The sequence below is a fragment of the Aplidium turbinatum genome, chromosome 16, assembly GCF_918807975.1.
Source record: "Aplidium turbinatum chromosome 16, kaAplTurb1.1, whole genome shotgun sequence".
In the NCBI taxonomy this organism is placed as follows: Eukaryota; Metazoa; Chordata; class Ascidiacea; order Aplousobranchia; family Polyclinidae; genus Aplidium; species Aplidium turbinatum.
The window spans coordinates 20,138,419-20,165,972 of NC_137487.1; the positions used below are offsets into that span (position 1 = coordinate 20,138,419).

A 27,554-nucleotide genomic window follows, 5' to 3' on the forward strand; every position below is an offset into this window, starting at 1 on the left:
TTTTTCAGTCAGTACCTTTAAGCTGGGTGTGCACTGACCACAGAAATAGAATAGATAGAAGCATAGATATCTTAAATATAGATATGCAACTCAGCAATCGTGGAATTATCGTCACGCTCGACTGACTTTATGGACACAATCAACAATCAAGGTTGCCAGCTTGGCTAGCGTATCTATGGTAGGCTATTATTGTACGGTTTGGGCTTGGCGAGTGGTGGCTTTTGAGCTCCTTTGGAATATTTTTGATGGCGTATATTTCAAGTTTTCACAGAATAGCCTACTATGAAAAATCAAGACAATAATCTTTCTTCACGTAGGTTATGCAACTTCTGTTTCATGATCGTTGGAACTATCATTTAAGCTTATTTCCAGTGACTCATTAAAGCTTGTTGTAGGCAGTTTACAAACCTGAGATAGAGGGGCGCCGGAACGATTTTAGGGTGAGATATACGGTAGCGATGATTGTCAAACATTTTCAGGGGTTGTCGAGGATTTTCAGGGGTTGTCAGGCATTGTAGAGTAGCTACTTTCAGGCATTGTTGGGAATTTCCAGGCATTGTCGATCAATATCAGTGGTTGACAGGTTTGGTAGTCATTATGGAACATTTTCAGGCATTGTCGAACATTTTCAGGAATTGTCGAACATTTTCAGGGGTTGTCGAGCATTTTCAGGGGTTGTCAGGCATTGTAGAGTAGCTACTTTCAGGCATTGTCGGTAATTTCAAGGCATTGTCTAGGATTTCCAGGCATTGTCGATCAATATCAATGGTTGACAGGCTTGTCAACCATTATCAGTCATTGTCGGAAATTTTCAAGAATTGTCGAATATTTTTAGGTGTCAGGGGCTTTCAGGCATTATAAAGTACTTTAGATTCTTTCTGGCAGGCATTGTCGGCAGTGGCGTAGCTAGGGAATGTGCCGCCCGGGGTGGATTCAGATTTTGCCGCCCCTTCAAGAAAAAGCATGTGAAAACAGGCCCGGATTTAGGGGGAGCAGAGGGTGCAGGTACCCCGGAACCCCCGACTTTTAAAGGGCCCCCCTACCCCAGCTAACATACCCTAATCGGGCCGGTATAGAGCCAATGCGGTGTTATATCGGGTCCCTTTATTGGCACAATACAGTAATCTATACAGGCCCGGTAAGAAAGTGCAAACAAGTTCTATTCTGGGCCGATACAGTATTACTACAGTTGCCGGCACGATGCCATTACCTAACCGGTATTTGTACCTTTAACATACCCTAATCGGGCCGGTATAGGGCCAATGCGGTGTTATATCGGGTCCCTTTATTGGCACGATACAGTAATCTATACAGGCCCGGTAAGAAAGTGCAAACAAGTTCTATACTGGGCCGATACAGTATTACTACAGTTGCCGGCACGATGCCATTACCTAACCGGTATTTGTACCTTACACCCTCGTTCTGGCCTGTACAATGCCATTACTCAGCGAATATCACTATACGATGCCAATAATGGGCCAGGGCAATGCCATTTATCTGCCTCTACCTTTAAAAGATACCATGCCTGCGCCTACATCATGCCAATACCTACAAATGTACAGGCATATACAATGCCATCACCAAGCCTGCATCGGTAACCCTAACCCGTACTTTCAAACAGAAACAAGAAAATTCTTATGTGAAAATTTATTGAACATGTGAGCAACCGATGGTTCGTCTTTTCCGTCCCCCTTCGCGGTCATTAAAATTTCGCATCCAAGTGCTGATACATTTTTCTATGGCACTTTTAGTGGCACCATCCAAGTTCGGTGTTCGCATAACAGCACCTGTAAAAGCAGATATTTTATTGTCTCAGAATAAGTAATGTTTACAGAATCATGCATCAAAACCATTATGAGTCGGCTGCATAGCCGAGTGGTGAGAACCCTGGAACGGCAATCGAAAGGGCGCCGGTTCGACACCGTTCGAGCATGCGGCTGTGTCTGTGGCAGGACACTGAAAGGCATGCCTGAAGGTGGACCCGAAGATTGGCTTCCTTGCCTTCCCGTCCACTTAATCTAAATCTTCAACCACCGGGTGTAAGCCTGGATACGACAAACAAAAACATTATTATTCAGTCCAGCCGTGATGGCGTGAGAAGTGCGACATGAAACTTGTCGTAGAAAGGCGCACTTTGCTACTGCTGACGACGCCCACTCACCTTAAAAGCAAGGTGTTTAGAAGGCATGACTGTGTCACGTTATCCACCCGATGTATTGATGCAGACAATATCCCTGATATAAAAGCGTCACGAATCGCTTCATTGCGGCAAACTTCCGCGGTTACGGCTTTATAATTGCAATCTCGAGATAGCCGCTTCAAGTTTAATACGTAATCATCTAATGACTGTTCTGCCTGTTGTTTGCACGTCATTAGCAAATGTCTGGCAAATATGAGATTATTTGGTTTCACGTATAATCTTTCTAAAGTTCTTATTGCAAGGTCTTAAGTATTACATTCACTGATGTAATCGTAAACATCCTTATCAACGTGGGCGATCAAACATCGCAGTTCATCGTCATCACTGATCTCTGGTTCAGCTGGAAATGCAGCAAGAAAATTCGCGAATGTTCGATGCCAATGTTTTCACTCTTTACTAGCTTGACTAGAGTTGGGATCAGCGCTGAACAAACTGGGCTTTATAAACTTGCTATCCATCTTCAATTAGTTCGTTAAATTGCCGTGAACTAATACATATTTTATTACGCAAGCTTATATTAGCTTTAACGCTTTAACCTTATATAAGCTTAGTACTTCAGACAATAAGATTATCAACCTGAACCGCACCTCAACATAACAAGCAAGTAAACAGAGTGGGAGCGCCAACTGAACAGTTGTGTTGGCCAAAGGCATTATGCGTGGAACGCGGCAGGAGTTTCTACTGTAGCATACAACGCAAATCACACGACAAACAGCTAAACTCGACTGCAAGCTTTCTCAAAAGTTTTCTTTCTCTCTCTCTCTCTACCACGCACGAATGTAGCCACCTGGCTAAACTCGCACGCGAAGTGTGTTCCCGTTAGTAGTAAACTGAAAACCAGTGATGCCAGGTTGGTTTTTGAAAACAAGCAAGTGAATCTAAAAAACAAGCCCAAAACAGCCAAATCAACACAAAAACAAGCCCAATAATTTGCAACCAAACTGTAGCTACAGTGTACAGTGTTGCCTTTACCAAACTGTACAGTGCCAATATCGGCTGTAATGTGCCAACACCTTACCAAACTGTACTGTACCATTGCAACACCGGATTGCCATTATAAACTGTAGGCCTACAGGTTTGCCTTTACCACACAGTACTGTGCTAACACCGGATTGCCCTTACACAAACTGTACATTTTTGCCATTACCAAACAGTACTGTGCCAATACCGGATTGCCCTGACACAAACTGTACAGTTTTGCCATTACCAAACTGTACTGTGCCAATACCGCATTGCCCTTACACAAACTGTACAGTTTTGCCATTACCAAACTGTATTGTCCCAAAACCAGATTGCCCTTACACAAACTGTACAGTTTTGCCTTTACCACACAGTACTGTGCCAGTACTGGATTGCCCTTACACAAACTGTACACTTTTGCCATTACCAAACTGTATTGTGCCAATACCGGATTGCCCTTACACAAACTGTATAGTTTTGCCATTACCAAACTGTACTGTGCCAATACCGGATTGCCTTTACACAAACTGTACAGTTTTGCCTTTACCACACAGTACTGTGCCAGTACTTGATTGCCCTTACACAAACTGTACAGTTTTGCCATTACCAAACTGTACTGTGCCAATACCGGATTGCCCTTACACAAACTGTACACTTTTGCCTTTACCACACAGTACTGTGCCAATACCGGATTGCCCTTACACAAACTGTACAGTTTTGCCATTACCAAACTGTACTGTGCCAATACCGGATTGCCCTTACACAAACGGTACAGTTTTGCCATTACCAAACTGTATTGTGCCAATACCGGATTGCCCTTACACAAACTGTATAGTTTTGCCTTTACCACACAGTACTGTGCCAGTACTGGATTGCCCTTACACAAACTGTACAGTTTTGCCATTACCAAACTGTATTGTGCCAATACCGGATTGCCCTTACACAAACGGTACAGTTTTGCCCTTACAACATTGTATCGGCCCGATACAGGCTTTGTATCAGACAAACTGTACCATTTTGGCGATATAATACTGTACGTTGCCGGTATTGGCCCGATACAGTGCAAACGTTACCGATACACCCGATACACGCCGACATAAATACAGTATTGGCGCAATACTGTGATGTTTGCTGGGACGTGATAAAAATGTGATTTTTTTACTATTAGCTTTTGTGGTTTCTGCAAAATGCTGTGCAGTGCTGGATTGATGCTACTGTAGACGTCGAGGGGGTGTTTCGCGCCGTAGGCGAATTTTTTTGCACGGGGGCCCCTGATCTAAAAGTGCCCGGGCCCCCCATTAGCTAAATCCGGCCCTGTGTGAAAATGAAATGCGCTTTTTATCAGATTATAATCAAAATCAAAAATCGTAGTCTGAAAGTGCCGCCCCCAGACGGGCCGCCCGGGGCGGTCCTCCCCACCTTCCCCCTCCCCCTAGCTACGCCACTGATTGTCGGACATCTTCAGGCATTGTCTAGGATTTCCAGGCATTGTCGAACATATTCAGTGGTTGATAGGTTTGTTAGGCGTTGTCGAACGTTTTCTTGGGTTGTCGATCATTCCCAGGTTTTGACAGGTTTGTCAGGCATTGTCGATACTTATGATAGCCAGGTCATTTAAACGCTGCTGTGTTTGTGTATACCGTAAATACGTTTACAACCTACGCAAAATAGAAAGGGATCATTCTGCTGCGCATGCAAAGCTGGGAATAAAAATGCATGAAAATGTTCGACAATGCCTGACAAACGTGTCAAAAACCAATAATGATCGACAATGCCTGGAAATCTTAGACAATGCTAGGAACTGCCCAACAATGCCTGAAAGTAGCTTAATTTAGAATGCCTGACTACCCCTGAAAATGCTAGACAACCCCTGAAAATGTTCGACAATGCCTGACAAACCCGTCAACCACTAATAATGATCACCAATGCCTGGAAATCCTAGACAATGCCTGGAAATTCCCAACAATGCCTGAAAGTAGCTACTCTACAATGCCTGACAACCCCTGAAAATGCTCGACAATCCCTGAAAATGTTCGACAATGCCTGAAAATGTTTCATAATGACTACCAAACCTGTCAAACACTGATATTGATCGACAATGACTGCAAATCCTAGACAATGCCTGGAAATTCCCAACAATGCCTGAAAGTAGCTACTCTACAATGCCTGACAACCCCTGAAAATGCTCGACAACCCCTGAGTATGTTCGATAATGCCTGAAAATGTTCGACAATGCCTCACAAGCCTGTCAACCACTGATAATGATCGACAATGCCTGGAAATCTTACACAATGCCTAGAAATTCCCAACAATGCCTGAAAGTAGTTAGCCTACTCTACAATACCTGAAACCCCTGAAAATGTTAGACAACTCCTGAAAATGCTCCACAACCCCCCAAAAAGCCGACAATGCCCGACAATGCCTGACAATGCCCGACAATGCCTACAATGCCTGACAAAGGGTATTTAGAGGTACCCTCTGTGACTGTGATTTGTTTTCAATCGCCAGAATCTCCATAAAGCAGTCCATGCGGAACGAGAATGTGACGTCATCACAAGCAATCCATACGTCAACTTGAAAACGAAGAAAGTTTTATTTAAACAAAAACCAAAAAAATATATTAAAAATAAAGTTGTTTTGCTGTGCCAAGTTTGAAGTCAATGCATACAGCCATAGCTACGCTGTTAGCCTTCAAACATCGTTACGCACCACTGAGTTGCATATCTATATATAAGATATCTATGATAGAAGCGTCATTCCCATTCACGCTCCACACACCGCGATGGCACCACTCGAGTGCGCCCGCCGCCATTTTTGTTAGCACAAACAATTGTGAAAGCTTATTCAACCGGTACCTCTAAATACCCATTGTCAGGCATTGTAGGCATTGTCGGGCATTGTCAGGTATTGTCAGGCATTGTCAGCTTTTTGGAGGGTTGTGGAGCATTTTCAGGGGTTGTCAAGCATTTTCAGGGGTTGTCAGGTATTGTAGAGTAGTCTAACTACTTTCAGGATTTGTTGGGAATTTCCAGGCATTGTCTAGGATTTCCAGGCATTGTCGATCATTATCAGTGGTTGACAGGCTTGTGAGGCATTGTCGAACATTTTCAGGCATTATCAAACATATTCAGGGGTTGTCGAGCATTTTGAGGGGTTGTCAGGCATTGTAGAGTACCGTAGCTACTTTCAGGCATTGTTGGGAGTTTCCAGGCATTGTCTAGGATTTCCAGGCATTGTTGCTCAATATCAGTAGTTGGCAGGTTTGGTAGTCATTATGGAACATTTTCAGGCATTGTCGAACATTTTCAGGGATCGTCGAGCATTTTTAGGCATTGTCGAACATTTTAAGGGGTTGTCGAGCATTTTCAGGGATTGTCAGGCATTGTAGAGTAGGTAGCTACTTTCAGGCATTGTCTAGGATTTCCAGGCATTGTCGATCATTATCAGTGGTTGACGGGTTTCTTAGGCATTATAGAACATTTTCAGGCATTGTCAAACATTTTCAGGGGTTGTCGAGCAGTTTCAGGGGTTGTCAGGCATTGTGGAGTAGCTACTTTCAGGCATTGTCTAGGAAATTCCATGCATTGTCGATCATTATCAGTGGTTGACAGATTTTTTAGTCATTATAGAACATTTTCAGGCATTGTCGAACATTTTCAGGGATGGTCGAGCATTTTAAGGGGGGGAGCGGAAGGGGCAGACCACCCCGGCGGCACGTCTGGGGGCGGCACTTTCAGACTACGATCTTTGATTTTGATTATAATCTGATAAAAAAACGCATTTCATTTTCACACAGGGCCGGATTTAGCTGATGGGGGGCCCGGGGCACTTTTATATCGGGGGGCCCCCGTGTAAAAAAAATGTTTGTGCCTACGGCGCGAAACACCCCCTCGACGTCTACAGTAGCATTAATTCACCACTGCACAACATTTTTCAGAAACTACAAATCTAAAAGAAAAAAAAATAACACAAAATCACACTTTTTTTACGTATGGGGCCCTTTAAAAGTCGGGGGGTCTGGGGCACCTGCACCCTCTGCCCCCCTAAATCCGGGCTGGTTTTGCATGCTTTTTCTTGAAGGGGCGGCAAAACCTGAATCCGCCCCGGGCGGCACATTCCCTAGCTTCGCCACTGCCGACAATGCCTGCCAGAAAGAATCTAGGGTACTTTACAATGTCTGAGAACCCCTAACACCTAAAAATGTTCGACAATGCTTGAAAATTTCTGACAATGCCTAACAACAAGCCTGTCAACCATTCATAATGATCAACAATGCCTGGAAAATCCCAACAATGCCTGAAAGAAGCTACTCTACAATGCCTGACAACCCCTGAAAATGCTCGACAACCCCTGAAAATGTTCGACAATGCCTGAAAATGTTCTATAATGCCTAACAAACCTGTTAACCACTGATAATGATCGACAATGCCTGGAAATCCTAGACAATGCCTGCAAGTAGCTACTCTACAATGCCTGACAACCCCTGAAAATGCTCGACATCCCCTGAAAATGTTCGACAATGCCTGAAAATGTTCTATAATGCCTGATAAGCCTGCCAACCACTGATAATGATCGACAATGCCTGGAAATTATCGACAATGCCTGAAAGTAGCTACTCTACAATGCCTGACAACCCCTGAAAATGCTCGACAATCCCTGAAAATGCTCGACAATGCCTGAGAATGTTCCATAATGACTACGGTACCAAACCTGTCAACCACTGATAATGATCAAAAATGCCTGGAAATCCTGGACAATGCCTGGAAATTCCCAACAATGCCTGAAAGTAGCTACTCTACAATGCCTGACAACCCCTGAAAATGTTCGACAACCCCTGAAAATGCTCGGCCATCCCTGAAAAAGTTTTCCCTGAGCCCTTTTTGAGGCGATTTGTGCAGTTCATAGCTGCACAATAAGGCATTTTGTAAACAATTTGTAGCATGTATGTCAACTTGAGAAAGCTCCAGCGGTGAATACCATGTGCTAACAAAGATGGCGGCTAGCAAGTTGCGACGGTGCCATATAAAGCGCTCTATGACCCTTCTACTCTATTCTATTTCTGTGGCACTGACAGCTTGGCGAGTGCTATTTAAAATAAACAATTAGGAAAAATGACGTCACAAGGCAGCGAAAACAGCAATGGTTTTAGTTCAGCCAGGCTGTTCACTCGCTGATCTGAACACCTTGGCGCGTCATTGGGGGAATCCCAGGCAATAGCAAGTTTTAGCTTGTTGGATTAGAGTTTGAGGTGATCAGAGTTGGAAACAAGATAAGATAAAATGTTTTTTATGCACCAAGTGCCAGTAAATTAGGACTAGCTTGTCTGAATCTGCAACAAAGCTTGTGGCAACAGCCAATATCATTAATGCAGCATTCTAAAACAACACATCTAATCGTTTTGTAATTAGAGTGTTCACATGAAAATCGCAAGTAGTCTAAACACACGCTGTTTGAGTCAAAACGCATGGATGACGTGACGCAAACAAAACGCATCAAAAACGCACGTAGTCTAAACCAAGCTTAACTGGCTATCGTTGTCGTCAGCTGCAGGGTGTGGCAACGTGTTTGTTAGTTTGTACACTCCACTAGTCATATCGTTTGTACACTCTACAGGTATAGTAATTTCAATAATATTAATAAATTCATAAACTGCTCAATATGGCAATTTCTATATCATCATTGTTGAAAAAATCATTTTCATCACGATCATTTGATGAAAAGCTTACCATTGTAGAGAAAGGAAAACCAAAACCCCTCATGCCCAATTAAAAAACAGCGTGCAAACAAGGAAAAAAAACAACAGTGCGCACATTTTCTACATCCAGATTTGAAGAAATATCATGTTCAGAATTTGTGCTGAAAATGCTCTCAGAACGCACCAAATTCAATGTTAATTTTAAAAAAATTATGGGGAAGGCCCCCCCGACCACCCGCTGTTGCTTTGCCGTCACTGAACACCCTGTCAAAGTGGTCACGGAACGCCACTGGTGCCGATAGTTTGTGAGAATCCATTTTGTTTATGTAAATCTTTCTAAAACATGTATTTGATAAACCATACAAGAGCAACTATGTGTGACAACAAATTGGGTGCGCAGGCTTACCAGGAAAATATCTATGCTCTTTACAAAAAAGTTAAGCACACCGAAAAATGAATAAATGTGTGGAAAGAGCTGAACATGCATAAAAGAAACAGTGATTTCCAAAAATAAAAAAATTTAAGGAAAAATTGCAATCAATGGAAAACGTTTCATTACATTTAGGATGCTTCAAAAAATTTTGAGTTTCTGCAAAATCCTGGACCTGCGTTCAAAGCACTTCCTGGTCTCTCTTGTCCATGTTAGTGGTGATGAAAAGTGTCTTTGTTGATTTGAAAATAATGAAGTGTTTTTTGAACAGAGTTGCGGATTCGGAGGGAAGGCGATTGCCCACCATAAAAAATAAAGAAGTAACTTTATTCATACAAGATGATAGATAGATAGATGTTTATTAGCTGCTGCGAAAAAGATGCACAACAAATCAAAACACAATGTACGGTACATAGCAAAACTGTTGTAATGATTACAATTAAAAAAAAAACTAAATTGCTGTTGTTATATATTTTTTTGTTTTGTTGAAATCGCACCCTCTCTTCCCAAAGTTACTTACTGGATCCGTCCCTACTTAAACTCAGAGTTGTGCAGTCAAAGTTGTAAAAATCCTTTCTTGTTTGTGTTTGACGTCAACAAACCAGGTCGAAAATTGAGACTTTTTGCGAGGTATATATTATGGCCTCCAGCTTTACAATGCAATGACGAGCTACATCAACCATTGAACGGTGGCTTTCGGCAAATTCGGCACAATTGTAATTGTCATCTAGGGCAGAAATTCAACACGAATTGCCAAAAGCAAGTAAAGTAAAAATCTATTGGATTCCATTAAAAGCGTTTGGCAACGTAATGTTGAGAAGAAAGCTTGAATTTTATTGATCTTCAAACTTTGAGCGCATCTTAGCGAATGGATTTCGAACTAAAGTGAAACCTTCGAAACTGTAGATGACGAGTGGTTTCGGTCACTTAACATTAAACGCAATTATTCTTTGAATACAAGTTTGTGAATAATAATAATAATAATCATGCTTTTATTTGCGCCCATTGCGATAACATACAGTACACTGCGATCACAGATGAGATACAACAGACGACAGGAAGCAGCGAAGTGACATATAGTCTTCGAGTCAGCTGCTCCCCTTATTTTGGCTTGCCTTTAAGTGTCTTTCGCCGAGACACAGCCGCGTGCTCTGGAACGGTGTCGAACCCACGTCCTTTCGAACGTCGCGCAGACGTTCTCACCACTCGGCTACGCAGCCGACAAAGTTCAATGTGAGTTGGAGTTTAAACATTTCGTCACATCTGGTTCTACTTTACAGCCAGAAAAGGAGTTTATTGTCCCAGGTCTTACAATTGCACGAGGTATTTTTTGTTGAACTGATTTTTGATGGAGAATCGCTGGCCTGCTGCTTAGTAACCCTAACCCTAAACTTAACCCTGACCCCTATCCTTAATGGAACTCAATAAATGAATTGCACAAGGTATAGATCGTAGCTTACACTGCTCTACAACTTTCACATGCAAACTGTCAGGCCTAAACCAAAAGAAAACTTATTATTTAAAATATTTAATAGGCAGACTCGACGACATCTCACGCCTGTCATAGGCTATGGTCTTTCGCACTGTCTTATCGGATGCATACAGTATGTTTTTGTTTCCTCTTTTGTGTGCTTTTTGTTTTTGCATCCGAATAAAACTAAATGACTCATTGATTATATTGAGGTTGAACATGGTTGGAGCGAAACCACTGTTGCAAGAATTGCAAGAAGTTACAGTGACGTCAGCAGTAGTAGCTCTACTGAGATCAGAAGTGCCATTGAAGTGTCACGAAAACCAAATCACAAGAACGAAATTTTTTACGTTTCTGCTAAAAGCTGATGCAATTGATCAATATCACTGGTGAAGACGCATTTAAAATTCAAACTAAGAGCAATATTTATAAAGTTATCGAATAGAACTTGAATAGAACTTTTAATGAAAATTAATTGAATTGTTTTGTGGAAATTTATAGATTACTGTATGTTTTCGTTTTCTCTTTCATGTACGTTTTGTTTTGCATCTGAACAAAAATAAATGACTGATTGATTCATACAAACTTTACCTTTCCAAAACTTTCGATGACGTTTTCCAAAGTGATGTTTCTAGAAATTCCCTCCACTCCGTTGCCAGGCAACGCAATGGGACTTCTACACGTTGGACATCTGCAAATGTGGAAATGAAATTGCAAGTTTTGTGTTTTAAATATTCTGCATATTTATAACAATAGTTCTTAACAGAGGAAGAATTCTTCATCAAGAACGAATACGTGTTTCGGCATACTATAGTTTGTATACGTATTCGGTATACGTGTTTTAACTTAGTGGTGAGACCCTTGCTACGACGCCTTGCAAGGGTTAACTTACTGTTAAGTGTCAAAGATACAACTGTGCTGTCTCTCGACACTGATACGCAACGCTTTCATATAGTAAGGGACGAATGAAAGGGTTCAACAAAAGTAAAGAGAGGAATGTATTGAAACAGGTTGGGAACCAAAAGGCTACTTCTCACAAGTTGCTGGAAGATTTATGATGATTTTAAAAGTAAAAAAGTACAATAAAGCTCTTGTATATTGCGCTGAAAGCGAAATATGCTAATTTATAGAATATCTTCTTTTTAACTTTTATCCTGATTGCTCTGACAGAGTCTAGCTAGACAGTTGTGGCAAAAGCTATGTCCACACGTAAGCATACGAATGGGCCTCTTCAGAGGTTCAATGCATATTGCACATTGGAATTATTCAGTAACACTGGATGCCATTGTATCTTATTCTAGCACAGCAACAAATCTGGAACAATTCGTTACAAAGGAAAGAATATAAAATATTAAAATTAACTTTAATTTTTCCTGAAGAACAGATTGATTAATTTTTATAGAAATGTCACAATCAACAATTTCTAATCTCATTAATCAGACAATCAACACTGGCCTAGTGGCAGAGAGTTTTGTATTTTCATTGGTTTTATTATAATAAGGGATACAAAAGAAATGAATCAAGCCACAGATGTTGACAAGTCATGTCCTGGTAGCTTCATTCAATGCTCCTGTAGCCTCCTAGCAACTTGTTTGGTGGTTGACAAATCTTATATAAAAACAAAATTATTCAACGACCGCAGGCGTTGAATCGATGTACAAAGTGGTTAGTTTGATATTTGGATTGATACTCAAAATGCTAGTTTCTTAACTTTGGTAATCTTGATTGTGACTGACAAATTAATGTTCCTACGGGTAGAACTGTCACCCCTCATGCCTTATGTTGATAAAAACTAACGTTGCACCTTTTATAGCTATATTCTGTACATTCATTTCACAATCGCTGAATGTATGATCTACATTAAAAAGTTATAAAAGGATTGGAGCAACAAGTTTGCCCATCCCTGCCTGACGAAACAGTTATAAAGTCTAACCCAGCACAGAAGGAACTTCTACTGTTGACAATTAGGACAAACATTGGTAAAGAAAGGAAAGACGCTCAGAGCACAATTACCTTAAGAACAACGCACACAAACCATCCAATAACGAGTTACAGGCTTGAAAGAAAACTGGGTTTGTTGTTTGAAAATTACAAGTTATGATCCAAGAAGAATTAAATAAACCAAATAAATGTAAAAGTTTGAGAGTTTGATGTAAATTTTTTTGATGCTTTTGGTAAAGAAATAGCATTGAGAGTGTTTTGAAACCCTCTCTTTGCTTTGAAACGCTTTCTTTTGTCATACAAATGCTAAACTTTATTACAAGCTGATAAACTGACAAAAATTTTCCATTAACAAAGGAATTAACGAGGCAAGTTTCGTCGAGGTGATTGACAAATTTTGTTTTATTCCGAAACTAGGTGTCCGAAATTTTTTTATAATCTTTGAAACACACTTCCAATTTGATGCGCTCTGAGAGCATTTCCAAAACAAATCGAAGATAAAAAATCAGTCAAATTGTGCTTAGCCTGTGGCGTGATCATACGTCCATAATGTTAAGAAGTCATGAACAATCTTACTATTAACGTCATAAGACCAAAATCCAGTGTTAGACATGGAATAAAAGTTGTTTAAACATTTAATTTGTCATTAATTTTCATTCTTCGATATTCAGTTTGTTAGGCCTACACTACAAAAACAAAGTTTTACCTGTTACAACCGCAAGCGATTTATACTAGGAGTTGAACCCTCAAGCTCTCGCCTGCGAGCCCCAGGCACTAACAATTAACGCCACGACTGCCAGTTCAATGGTATAAGCCTAAGCTCTTTCTTTGCATGTAATTAACGAGGCCAGTAGCGTAGCCAGGAATTTTGAAAGGGGGGGTTTTGACAACCCAGCGGCGGGGGTCTGGGGGCCTCCCCCAAAAAATTTTGAAAAATTACTTTAAATTTGGTGCATTCAGAGAGCATTTTCAACAAAAATGTGGGTATGAATATTCCTGTAAAATGATGCTGTCCGGTGGCATAGCAAAAGGATAAGATCATGTTTTCTTCGGCATTTTTCGGAAATAAAGCTAAGTCTCTGTGTTTTCTTGTTGCTAATTCCTGGCTGAGATGTTTGGTATTGGCAAAACTCGCTCTTTTAATGCAGTTTTGTAAAAAATTAGGCAATTTTTTTAGACTGAAAGCATCATTCTCACTATCGTGACGTCACACGCGTGCCAAAGGGGGGGGTTGTAACCCCCAAAACCTCCCCTTGGCTAAGCCACTGAACGAGGTTAATTGCTTCTGTTGCATTTCCGAATTTCAACTGGTTAACACATCATGTCTAGGGCCTCTAATCTAGGGCTAGGCTAACTTTGTTGCAAGAATTGAAAGCAGCTGCTTAGCCTAGGTAGATTATTTCTGTTGATTAAACTTTTCCCCACATTGAAAGAGTTTACGACCCTAAACACTTTCTTGTCTTCTGTTAGCGCAATCACATAGGAGCCCACTTGTGAATTTCGGAAGGGGGACGAGATGATGCCACACGGCCATGAGTACTACTATTACGGAAACAGCCACTAGCACGCCCTTGTGCAAATAAAAAATTGAAATGCGGATGACAAACGTGGTGCGAGCGGGAATTATGTATGACTTTTACTTTTTATGATGTGCAGTAATTCAAATGAATCTAATAAAGTATTACAAGCTTTGGCCAAAGTTGGGAATAGGAATAGTCCAAGTAGCAGGAGCGCGCGCTACTTTTGGTCATAGTAGCGGTATCAATATTGCGCTACCATCAAAGTAGCGGATGCCCACCTCTGCAAATAGCAACAGAACTTTTCACATATTAAAGAAATAAAATTCATAAATGAATGTCCACCGTTTGGCTGCACTGAATATACAATAGTGCGATGGGTGAGAACTGGAACTTAAAGATGGCCAAGATCTAAGTGGAATGGTCATGTTTTGTTGTTGTAACATTAAATTACGAAAAGATAAAAGTACATAAAATCAAACATTTTTTTGCAGATCAAACATCAAAAACAGATCGAATATAAATTTGAAACAATTTGTTGCACAATTTTGGTGAAATTACGTCACATTCCGCCACGCGTTACTTTTATATATAAAGCGATTTTAACACATAAAAAATTGTTTTTGAAAAAAAAAAAAAATCTAAAATAATTGCTACTATGAATCATCATAGCACATGACTAGGAAACTGTGTTCCGAAGGCTAGTGCAAACCACTACCACCAGAGTGAACTTGCAACGTCAGGCTAACACAGGTCGTTAATATCTACATTTATGAAGTAAGCAACAATCATGCTGCTAAAAGCGAAACTCAATCTATTGCAACGTCTACAATATTATTTAGAAGTTTTTATTCACACGCTTAAAGATACAAAAGATTGTAAGCAAGAATCGATGATAGCGAAACCTCTGTAATTATCACAAGCAAAAAGTTTCATTTGATCAAAGTTTTAATACACAGTAGATGTTTGATACAATACAAGCAAGTCATAGTCAAAATAATATCTGCCACCGAACAATGCGTTAGAGTTTATGGGCCTTCTTTATGTTTTGAAACCATAAACAAAGCGATAAAAATAACAAGGAAATAAATGTGAGAATTAAAGCAAACATTGCCATAAAATCTGATGCAATGCAAGAATTTTACCATATCGAGTTCTCCAAGTTTTGAGTTTTGTTATTTCGATGTTTTGTGTTGTAGGTTTTGTGGGGCGCTGCGTTCAAAAATGACAAAAAAAATCAAAATTGATTGTGCAAAAAATTTTGTTCAAGATTCTCCAAACCTTTTACAGAATTAGAAATACTTATTAATTTAATTTCCTCACTCGGCCAATCACTTGCTGTGTTGTAGATTTCAATGGCCTTTATGTAGGCGGCTTTTGCTTCAACGAGTTGGTTAGTTTTTTCAAACGAAGATCCCATATTATTGTGGCACAATCCAAATATCATATATTGATTTGCTTCAACATAGGAAGTTGTCTTTATTAATGTAATTGCAGATGTGTATATTGCGATTGATTTGTAATAATCAGCTGCTTCCGTGCAGCAGAAACCAAAGTCACATAAAAAACAAGTAATTTGTTTGAATTTAACTTTTAGATCTGCGTTATCTATACTTTGCATACAATCAACACTTTCCCTGATAAATGAATATCGTTCTTTGATTTGTTCTTGTTTGTTTTGTTTTGATAATGCTAAACATATTTGCGTCATCAACCAACCAACATTTTGAAGCTTATCTAACCTGCTTTCCCCGTCGTAGTGATTCTTAATAAATTGAAATCTACAACGAGCCAATGAGATTGCGTAATCGCATTCTCCCACATTCGCCAAGTTTAAAATTAATTTCATAATGTTCTCATCACAAACGTCACGTACTTGATCGATCAAGCGTGACGATTGATTTTCATCAACAATGGATGCAATTTTATCACAAACAATTTTCACACTAACATTTTCCACTCCTAGAATGCTTCGCAAACTCAACAAATATTCAGCTAGGTCGATGCTTGGTTGTAACTTGTTCCATCCTTCGACACGGTTGATGATTATTTCCAGGTTTTTCACCGCTTCATGAAAGTTGTTTTGTTGGTGATAGCTCACTGCGAAATCTGTCAAAAATCATAAAATGAAAAAAATAAAGTCATAGCAACTATCAGAGATTCGGTTTTTGCACTTGAATAAAAGCAAAGTTTGAATTACATTTCAAACTTGTATTCAGTTGAATTACGAAATCGCAATTTGTCCTCCCCGCTAGCTAAATTGGTAAGCGCGTGACTTCGTGAACGAAGAAGCTTCAAGATCAAATGGCGCTGGTACGACTCTCAGGGTGTGCGCTTGAGCAACGCATTCTAAGCAATGCTCTCCATGCAGCGACACCTAGTGGATAAAATAGTTTCCTGTTATCAACACTTTAATAATAGAAAACTTCACTCTGTCATTCTTTGCATCACTGGTTCAAAGCCTCTACAAGTATGTGAAACTGCTAGGATTAAGCTTTTCAAGTCCGAGGATAAAGATTTAATCAATTAAATCCTGGTATCGGGACATCTCCATATTGTTTTCACTCAATACACAATTATCCTGAACTCATGTTCTGCCAGAAGGTTCCGGTTTGGTTAGCTGCGGCAGGTGGTGAAAGTTAGGTTAATTCGAATCTCGTACGCCATCTTGTGTCGGGTACCAATGACTTTTGCAATGTTTAATGTGCACTAGTGGTCTTCAAAGTTGGTTGCTCTGTGACGCAATGATCAAAGTTTTATGATATTATGACGCACTGAAGTTAAAAACACACGTTAACACTAAGTTGATGTGGTGTGTGGGCTTGCTTATTTTTGAAGACATAACATTAACAAGTCTTTTGATAATTCGCATGACTGTCTCTCATTTAACTTGCAAAATTATTGCTCACATTTTTATGCCAATTATGCCTCACCGATGTTTCGTTATCACAATAGCGATGATAAAAAATGACTATTTACATATACAAGGCAAAAGGAAAAGTAGCCTATTAATGTCGCGCTGTTTAGCTCGATTTGAGTTGGATAACTTACAATTCATTGTAGCCTAGTCTGAAAAATTTCCAATCAGATTCCTTAATGTTTTATGCGCAAATTAATGCAAAAGGAAACAATTTTGCCACTGAAGCTTATTAATTTTACATTATCCACACTTTTTAGAATCATTTTAAATTTTATTCCTTTTATAGTATAGACCAGCGGCGTGCAACTGTTTATCGCAATGGGCCACAACGTACAATTATAATGATGCTGAGGGCCAGTCCATCGAATAACACATGACTTTATATGAAAAAATTATTTAATGGAAAAGTACACACAATCAAGTTACACATTGAGTGAGATGTCTAATATCTTCTCTGTCCAGAGATCTTGCCAGTGTCAGCTTTGACGGAGGAAGTGGCAACTCGAAGTTGACTTGACAAGTGCTCATCTGTAAGCTGATTCCTGCATTTTGTCTTGAACAGCTTCATTTTTGAAAAGAACTGTTCTCATAATGCAATGCTATCATGCTATAATAATTAGCAGAGTGTTTTGCACAGTAGTCTCGCTTGATACTGTACTCTTTCATTACTGCTATAGTGTTTTGACAAATCAGGCAAACAACATCTTGATCAAGCGCGCAACCAGGGGGGGGGCATTGGGGGCATTTGCCCCCCCCGAAATTTTTTGAAAAAATTTTAAGCGTTCTATGCAGTATGAAATGTATTATGAATAGACGTGCGTCGTACACGTACAGTCGTACAGCCATACTGTAGAGCAGGGTTTCCCAAACTGTGGTCCGCGGACCATTGGTGGTCCGCGACGACTGCACTGGTGGTCCGTGGCGATATGAAAAGAAATTAAAGAGTCACACATATGCGTTGTACAGTACGTAGCCTACCCAGTCAAAGATAATTGCCGCAGTTCTTAATTAATACAGAGTTGATTTTCTCTGACGTTACACAACATTTGGAATTGCTTTCTGCACATTTCAAGAAGTACTTTTTAAAAGAGACATATGAGAATTTCGACTGGATTTTAAACCCTTTCTTTGTAGGCTAACAAAGACTGATCTGTCAGGACGCGAGGAAGAAGAATTAGCCGAATTATCATCTGATCGAACTTTAATGCTTAGTTTCAATCAAACAGAAACAGCTATTACATCTTTCTGGTTGAGTGTTGTGGAGGAATATCCATTGCTATCGCAAAAGGAAACTAAAATTTTATTGCCTTTTGCCACGACCTACATGTGTGAGACAGCATTTTCAGCTCTTACCAACATGAAAACAAAATGCAGATCCAGACTTTCCGTGGACCCTGACTTAAGAGTTTGCCTTTCACAAATAACTCCCAGAATTGATGACTTATGCAATAAGAAGCAATCCCATTGATGTTGTCAGTTTTTTAAATAAACAAAATTCGGTTTTATTCATTTTTACCATTGTATTGGAATTGGGGGTCCGCGAATAAACAGATTCACAAATAGTGGTCCGTGGCCCAAAAAAGTTTGGGAAACCCTTCTGTAGAGTGTAGACTATCGAAACCGAAAGTAGGCTACGCTGGTTGGAAGCCATGCTAACGATTTTGTTCGATAAATTAGGCTGGCATCCTCATTATCTGTTTCGTTAGCGTATACATAATGTCAGCATCCATCATCACCATAAAAAGCGTTTAAAAACAACTAAATAATTCGAGATCAAAAGCAGCTACGACAGCGTGATGAATAAGCTACTCAGTTGGGCTTAGGCATTTGTAAATATTTGTATTATCGTAATTTTCTTCCTTGGGTAGTCATAGCTAAATGAGAAAAGGTTACAATGGCTAGTTTCCTTTAATGCTGTACTAAACAAAAACGTGATTGACATAAGTTATGACCACTGAACCGTAACATGGTAGTGCCACACTCTCTTGTCCCGGCTCGGGTTCCAAATAGCGACTGTCAGAACAGCGACTGTCAATAGAGCGACAACACGACAGCGATTCATTTAAAACAGCGACTGTCAATAGAGCGACTACACGACAGCGATTCATCAAAAACAGCGACTGCCACAACAGCGACCTCACTTCTTTTATTAAATCCAAGGCTTACGCGCACATGCACTCTTTCACCCCCTCCACACATACCTTCCATCCCCCACACCTCTCTACACACGTATGCACGCACAAATAGGCAAACACTGCGTAGTCGCTATCATAACAGTCGCTGTTTTAATGCAGTCGGCATTTATACAATCGCTGTTTGGAATGTCGCTCACTTCATTACGTCGCTATTATGAAGTCGCCATTATGACAGTCGCTGTTTTGACAGTCGCTATCCGGCCTGGATGCCCTTGTCCCTTATCAATGGGCGTGGACATTAACATAAAAATGTCACAATGCATCATTTTAATGCTAGTTCTTTGATAAAAATTAAATGCCCCCCCCCGAAAATAGTTGCTGGTTGCGGGCCTGATCTTGATTGTGTTGAACAACGAAGTAATTTATACACCACTCATTGTTGAACTTCCGCCTTTCATAATCAACCTTCCTTTTCTTACTTGTAGACATTTTTACTATGCTAAGCTTTTTGTAGAATAAATATCAATATATTCACCACACTGCACCATAAAGTAAGATTTATGTCACTGAATGATTGCAAGAAGAACAAGGCGGTTTTCTACAACGCTTACTAATGACGCAAAAATAATGCTAATGATGTAATAATGCTAAAAGTCAATAATGCTAATGATGACGTTACAAATAACAACATCTTCCGATCTAACAGTGAAAAGTATTTAAAAATAATGGGCTACTTGATGAAGAATGTGCGGGCCACGTAAATGGGTACCGCGGGCCGTGCTCTGGCCCGCGGGCCGTATGTTGCACGCCTCTGGTATAGACTCTTTTATGACAAATGACTTTTTATGACATATAACCAAAATGATTTTCATCAAACCTTTGTGGTACGCTATTGAGTACACGATGTTTGCTGGCATCAAAATGCAATTCAGACACCAATTCTTATCTACTAATCATCAATTTAGTTTCCAAGCAAAAATCACCTGCCCGGGCAACAAAATAACACAATACAACATTCATCAAGTTAATACACATTCCATATCTTGTCTCACAATGGAGCAAGCATAACAGCGTACAATATCACTAATAAATCGGAGAGTTTTCATGGCCTTTGGCTTTGAAATCAATAAAAATATTTTAACTTTCCATTGGCGTCACGTAAATTAATGCAAAACCAAATTTTTTTGAAATGCTTTTAGTCGACAAACTTCAGTTTAAGAAGTATTTGCTATGCAGAACATGTGTTGAGTATATAGGCTACAATGCTTACATTGTAATACGTTTGTGTTATCTGGAACTTTTCATCACCTGGAGTGGGTACTGAAGTGAGAGCAGAGTAATTTCTACAACTACAGCGTTCACAATAAAGTGTTCTTGTATTCCATTTACGCAGCATTCCATAACAATTGTTGGTGTTGCTTACCTCGTAATTGTTTGATTTCTGAAGGAGTTAGAACTTTTTTATCAACAGCTTGTGAAGTGACTTCCACCTGAAAATAAACGACGCACCTTAAGCAAGCTTTGTGTAGTGGATTCGTTTTCATTCAAATATTGCAGAAGTTTCTTAGTCAACAACTTTAAAAATGGGTTGCCAAGATTGCGCTGGTAGTTAGGGAGAATCCATTTTGCTTAATTAAATTTATATAAAACGAATATCTAAAAAAAATTAAACAATGAAAACTATTAATACTACAAAACGTGCTCAATGCTAAGCAAAAAAGCAAAGCAGAGCGAATTAAATCAAAATACAGTTATTACTATCTGAATTCTTAACAGCCTGTTTCACCTCAAACGGATCATCAACGGAAAACGGATGATCCGTTTGAGGTGAAACAGGCTGTTAAGAATTCAGATAGTAATAACTATAGTTTGATTTTTAAAAAAATCTATGTGTGAGAAAAAATTAAGTTGGATATCAGGGAAATATCCAAGCCACCTTTAAAAAAAATCAGTACAGGGAAAAATGGATGATTGTGTGGAAAGAGCTATACATGCATACAAGAACCAAAAATTTCCAAACAGTTAGAAACTTTTTTCTAGAAAAGTTGACATCAATTGAAAAACTTAGATCTAGAACCTTTCAAAAGATTCTGAGTCTAACAAATCCCTGGCCCAATTTCAAAAATCTCCCTGGTCTCCAGAGGTTGTAGTTCTTTTTTGTACACTTTAAATTAGTAGCGGGTAGCAGAAATGCGACTGAAATAAGTATAGCATCTCTTCGTTACATTGGAAAACAGTAGCATCGCTACTGCAGCCGCTACACCGACAAAAATGTAGCCATGCAATCGCTACCAAAAAATGGCGCTTTTCTCCCACCTCTGCTGGTCTCCCTTGTCTATGCTAGTGGTGACGATTTTTTTTTTGTATATTTGAAAATAATCGTAGAAGTGTTTCTTGAACACATTGGCGGATCCAGGGAGGTGGAGAAGGAAGTTGGAGCAATCGCTCACTGTACCTCTTGAGAGCTTTCTCTGGCGTCACTCACTCTTGCTTCGCTTCAGGATTCAGGAATCTATGTGATTTGTGTAACCCGAAGGCTTACAGAGCAGTCCTCGCGTCTCGCAATGGAATTCAACGCACTGGATATCCAAGAGTGCCTAGTCACATTCTGATCATTCATTTCATTCGGGTCCTGGCAATTACCTTATACAAACGTAGTTTTGCGGTTTTGTTACATTGTGCATTTGTGTATGGTGATTGCAACGCTCCAAGCAGTGCATTTTTAATCAAAACTAGAATTCCTTTGTAGCTGCAACCAAGACATGTGACTCTCACCTCAGTAACCAGCTCAGTGGCCGAGTGGTTTCGCCTTCGGCTCTGGTGCTGGTAGGTCTGAGATCGATTCCAGGTCGGGTCAAACCGAAGACTTTAAAAACGGTACCGATTGTGTTCTATCCTGCATAGCGCAGTGAGAATGAGTCGGGTAATAATGTGATAACATCGTAAACCTGATAGAAATTAAAAACGAGCCCTGTCGCTAAAAGACCATAGCTGTTGTAGAGGGACAATAAATAAAACCATAACATTATTATCTCACCTCAGTAATGACAGTATAGAGCGTATATGACAGTATAGAGCGTTGTTGGGTTCGTTTATTTTTGGTTACGGTGCTACTAATTTTTAGTTCTGGTGTTTTCTCTTTAATCCTCTGGTTTTAGTTATACTTGACATCATGCTTGCTGTGTTATATCTTCGCCTCCACACTTGGATTTAGAATAAATCAATACGTGTAGCACGGACGACTGCTGTGTCCTGGTCACTCCTAGCCGCCATTGTTCCCAAGGATGTTGTAGTCGTGACGACTGCTGTGTATGAGTGAGCGTTTCAATATGTAACACGCCACGTCCGCTACACCCACCATAAAATGTAAAAAAATCAACTTTATTCGCAGAAAATAAGGTAAATTGATGTTGTTAGACACTCTCACATTTTTGTGTTTTGTTGAATTCCCCCCACACCATAAAATTACTTATTGGATCCGCTTCTACTTGAACATGAGTTGTGCAGTCAAAGTTATAAAAGTTCTTGTTATGTTTCTGTTAAATTAACCAAACGACGTTGAAAACTGAGAGTTTTTGCCAACCACCATTAGCGAAGTAGGCTACATGGTTTTCAGCTTACATGGTTCTTCTTCTTGCGTTTGAGGCCGCCACAGATCACGTTGTTACATCCAGGCGCAGCAGCCAAGCTTACATGGTTAATGATTGACTATATCAATCATCAACTTTTGACTTTCGGTCAAGTCGGCGCCAATACTGTTGACATCAAGAGCAGGAAAATAACGCGATTTGTCAAAAGCAAGTAAAGCAAAAATGTATTGGATTTCAATTGGAAGTGCTTGGTCAAGTAACGTGCGAGATATATCCTAGAATTTTTATTGATTTAAACTCTATGGGTTACTCAGATCTCGAACCAAAAGTGAACCTTCAAAACTGTAGATAACGAGTATGGTGACATTTAAAATTAAATGCAATTATTATTTGAACACAGATTTGTGAAGTCGAAGTTAACACATTTCATTATATTTGGTTTTTACTTCACATACGATACAGGAGTTTGTCTTATGTCTTACAATTGCAAAGCGTATTAGATCTTCGTGCTCGTTGTTCTACAACTTTTCACGTGCAAACTGTCAGCCCAAAACCAAAAGAAAACTTCTTATGTAAAATCTTTATGCAAACCTCACCTTTCCCAATCTTTCAATGACGTTTTCCAAAGTGAAATTTCGAGATATTCCATCTACTCCGTTGCCAGGCAAAGTAATGGGATTTCTACACGTTGGACATCTGAAATGATTGCAGTGAAATTGTAAGCTTTGTGTTTTAATCTATCGGATATGACAAAACGACGCTTTATTTTCACATAAAGTTAGCTTTGTTGATCAATTGCACCACTTTGCATTGGCATTGGTTAAAAGACTTCCTTTCCTGCTGTTTGCGCCACCTGAAAATTCCCAGAATAGCCCTTGAGCCCTTGTGGCCTTGAGCCCTGGAGAAGAGCCCTTGTGGTTGCAGTTCCTAAGCCGAAGAAGCCCCCAGGGGACCCGAAGAGTTACCGTCCAATCTCACTGCTCTGCATCCCCTTCAAGATCCTCGAGAGACTCATCTACGCCCGTGTCGAACCAATAATAGATCCGCAGCTCCCCCGTGAACAAGCTGGTTTCCGACACGAACGATCAACCGTAGATCAGGTCACACTTATGACCCAAGACATTGAGGACAGCTTCTCGGCTAAGAAGAAGGCTGGCGCCGTGTTTGTTGATCTCACGGCTGCCTATGATACCGTATGGCATAGCGGCCTTACCTGCAAGTTACTCCGTCTGCTCCCTGACAGACACATGGTCCATATGATGATGGAACTTGTGCAAAACCACAGTTTTACCCTCACAACCGGTAGCGGTCGTCGAAGCAGACTACGCCGGCTTAAAAACGGCGTCCCACAGGGCTCGGTCTTGGCTCCTCTCCTGTTCAATATACACACCCACGACTTGCCCCCCACCATCTCCAGGAAATATGCTTACGCAGACGACCTGGCACTCCTGCACTCAGCAGGAAACTGGCAGTCAGTGGAGAGGAACCTCAGCCAAGACATGCAAACACTATCAGCATACCTCCAGAAATGGAAGCTACAGCTCAGCAAGTCAATGACAGTGTCGGCGGCCTTCCACCTTAACAACCGGGAGGCACAGCGTGAGATAAACATCAAGATTGATGGGGAACGCCTGCCCTACTGTGCCGAACCTACATACCTCGGCATAACCCTGGACAGGTCACTCACGTACCGCCGGCACTTGAATTCACTGCGCAAAAAACTATCCACGCGTCGCACTTTTGAGGCGATTGGCGGGTTCCGGCTGGGGAGCTGGTGCTAAAACTCTTCGTACAGCTACCCTAGCCCTTGTTCATTCCACCGCTGAGTACTGCGCGCCGGTCTGGTGTTGTAGTTCTCACACTCACCAGATTGATACCGCCATCAACGACGCACTGCGTATTGTGACTGGATGCCTGCGTCCCACTCCAACGGACTGCCTACCCATCCTAGCAGGCATCCAACCCGCTGAGCTACGCCGTAAAAGAGCCACGATTTCTCTCGCTTGCCGCGCTTTGGACCCGGACCATCTCCTCCATGCAACATTCAAGCGACCACCACCTATAAAGCAGCGGCTGAAATCAAGACGCCCCTTTGTGCCTGCCGCACAACAACTCCTTAAGAACGCAGAAGAACTTGGTTTAAGTGCGGCACACTGGACGAACCACATGTGGAACACGGAGTGGCAAAATCACACCTCCACGCTCCGTGACTTCATACCCGACGCCGATCCCCGTCCACCAGGGATGTTCCTCGCAAGGCTTGCGTGGGTCAGGCTTAACCGCCTGCGAACTGGCGTCGGCCGCTTTCGTTCGGACATGCACAAGTGGGGCCTGGCTCCTTCATCAGAATGCGAGTGTGGTGCCACGAAACAGACCGCAGACCATGTCATCCACTACTGCCTAACCCACCGGCCTCCACACGGTGCGCATGGTCTGAGGGTCCTGGACGACGAGACTGCTGAGTGGCTGAAGATTTCCTGCCCTCCAATCTAGCCTGGAAAGATCGCTCATACGCCATCATCATCGCCACTTTGCATGGCACAACTTGGCAAACTTTTGAACTTAGCTTACATCGTCGTATTGTATTTCATTTGCGGCTTTAAGTTTGCAGAAGGAAGACAACTTTAGAGAAATAAAACATAGTAACTTTAACGGGTTTAGCATACTTTATTTCACACAAAATATAACATAATTAAAATAAAATAAACTCAAACGTTTTCGACACGTACATGTGTCCTCATCAGGAATTAAATATGCAATACATAAAATGAAAAATCGTAAGATAAATTTGACTATGCACTGTAACTGTAACGACACTCTGGACTGAAAGCACAAACTGAACAAATAATACGAGAATGATTGCGAGTAAATTATGCGGTGGGAAACAGATCACGTGAGGTGTAGACTACAGGCATTGGACAAAACAATTAGAACACACACAAAAGGAACGATGAGCCACAGGTGAATAACTGCCGTTTGAGAGATGGATTGTTACGTTTGATTCTTAAGGCTTCCATGATCTTAGTTTGAAAATCAGATCTGCCTCGAGAGATGATTTTAAATTGGTTGATCGAGACATTGTCAGAAGACAACTTTGCATCCAACTTAAAGTAAAATATTTTGGTCTTTTTTTGCAACCTGACACTTCAACGGGTTCTTAACTATGCGTTGGTTACGTTTTTCAAGTAAAAGTTTCGGAACCACTGATGTGGAAAGGAAACCACTTGTCATAAGTTATCCTACTGGGAGATTGATGATGATTTTAAAAGTACGAAAGATAAAATAAAGTACTTGTGTATTGCGATGAAAGCAAAATATGCCAATTTATAGAATATTTTCTTGTTACCTTTTATCCTGATTGCTCTGACAGAGTCCAGTTAGACAGTTGTGGCAAAAGCTATGTCCACAGGTTAGCACACGAATGGGCCTCTTCAGAGGTTCAATGCATATTGCACATTGGAATTCTTCGTTAACTCTGGAAGCCATTGTATTTTATTCTAGCGCAGCAAAAAATGTGGAATAATTCCTTACAAAGAAAATGCCAGAAAATATTAAAAATAAACTTAATTATTTCTGTAAAATAGATTGATTAATTTTTATAAAAAAATCACAATCAACATCTTCAAATTTCATTAATTAGACAATCAACGCTGCTTTAGTAACAGAAAGTTTTGTATTTCCATTGGTCTTATAATAAAAGATAGAAAAAAAATAAATCAAGCCACAGATGTTGACAAGTCATATCCTGGTACCTTCATTCATTGCTGCTGTAGCCTCCTAGCAACTTGTTTGGTGGTTGACAAATTTTATAAAAATAAATTTATTCAACGACCGCATACGTTGAATCGATGTACAAAGTGGTTAGTTTAATGTTTGAGTTGATACTAAAATTGCTAGTTTCTTAACTTTGTTGATTTTGATTGTAACCTACAAATATTGTTCTTATCACTACAACTGTCACCCCTCATACATTATGCTGTCATAAACTAACATAGCCACTTCTACGGCATAGCTATATTGTGTACATTCATTTCTGAAGCGCTGAATGAATGATCTCTCTTTAAAAAGTTATAAAAGGATCAGAGCAACCAGTTTGCCCATCCCTGACTGATGAAAATTTTTATAAAACCTAATCCAGCCTAGAAGGAACTTGTACTGTTGTCAAGGACAAACATTGGTGAAGAAAAAGAAAATGACGCTCATAATTAAATATTTAACGTTAGCATGACATTGACTAAAATGACACGACTCTACAATTTTTACTGTCACAATTATTGGAAGGAAAATTTTTGCAGAAACATAATATCCATCCATAGCGACATGCTGTCGCAACTGAATGACGTATTTGCAATATTTTATTTACGTAAACTGCTTGAAAGAAAATCTACGGTACTTGGTGTAGGCTGCGCATTTTAAATTTTCACTGACGTTTTTCATCTTTTGTCAACAAATTGTCAAGGCAAGTGAGTATCATCAAATGGAATTGTATAATAAAACATATTCATCATGAAATAAATGTAAGTAGTATGTATTATAAGTACATCATAATGACATTGAACAAGGCAGGTAGCATCACATTTGATTACTTATTTGTAGGCAATCACCCACTTCGTTATTCACATTAAGAAATGGGGTAATAATAGTGTTGGATTTCTCATCAGTGCCATTAAGCTACATCTAGAATTTGGAAGCCAA

The 27,554-nt window shown here is 40.2% G+C and overlaps 1 protein-coding gene across 3 annotated transcripts; it reads right to left on the reverse strand.

Moving 5' to 3' along the window:
• Positions 1–1,657: 1,657 nt before the first annotated feature.
• On the reverse strand, positions 1,658–26,391 carry LOC145785664 (E3 ubiquitin-protein ligase Midline-1-like). 3 transcript variants are annotated; one of them, XR_014291204.1, is made up of 6 exons: positions 26,206–26,391; positions 23,456–23,555; positions 20,693–20,759; positions 16,166–16,323; positions 11,348–11,447; positions 1,658–1,787 (listed from the first exon to the last, which is right to left on the reverse strand). XR_014291204.1 is itself a non-coding variant. In XM_082597351.1 (5 exons), exons 1-5 carry the CDS (start codon positions 26,343–26,345, stop codon positions 1,737–1,739), a joined length of 516 nt encoding a protein of 171 aa, XP_082453477.1. In that variant the 5' UTR covers positions 26,346–26,391; the 3' UTR covers positions 1,701–1,736. The 3 variants fall into 3 exon arrangements, 2 of the variants coding, with proteins under 2 accessions (XP_082453477.1, XP_082453476.1); XM_082597351.1 differs by lacking the exon at positions 11,348–11,447 and having other exon boundaries at positions 1,701–1,787; XM_082597350.1 differs by lacking the exons at positions 1,658–1,787; positions 11,348–11,447 and having other exon boundaries at positions 14,895–16,323.
• Positions 26,392–27,554: the final 1,163 nt, after the last annotated feature.

Excerpts from the sequence above, each read along its gene's own strand:
- LOC145785664 (XM_082597350.1), bottom strand. The coding sequence starts at position 26,345 with ATGGCTTCCAGAGTTAACGAAGAATTCCAATGTGCAATATGCATTGAA. Across the intron at positions 20,760-23,455 it reads TCATTGAAAGATTGGGAAAG|GTGGAAGTCACTTCACAAGC; the intron begins GTGAGGTTTGCA and ends GTTTATTTTCAG. Across the intron at positions 16,324-20,692 it reads AGAAATCAAACAATTACGAG|ATTTCGCAGTGAGCTATCAC; the intron begins GTAAGCAACACC and ends GATTTTTGACAG.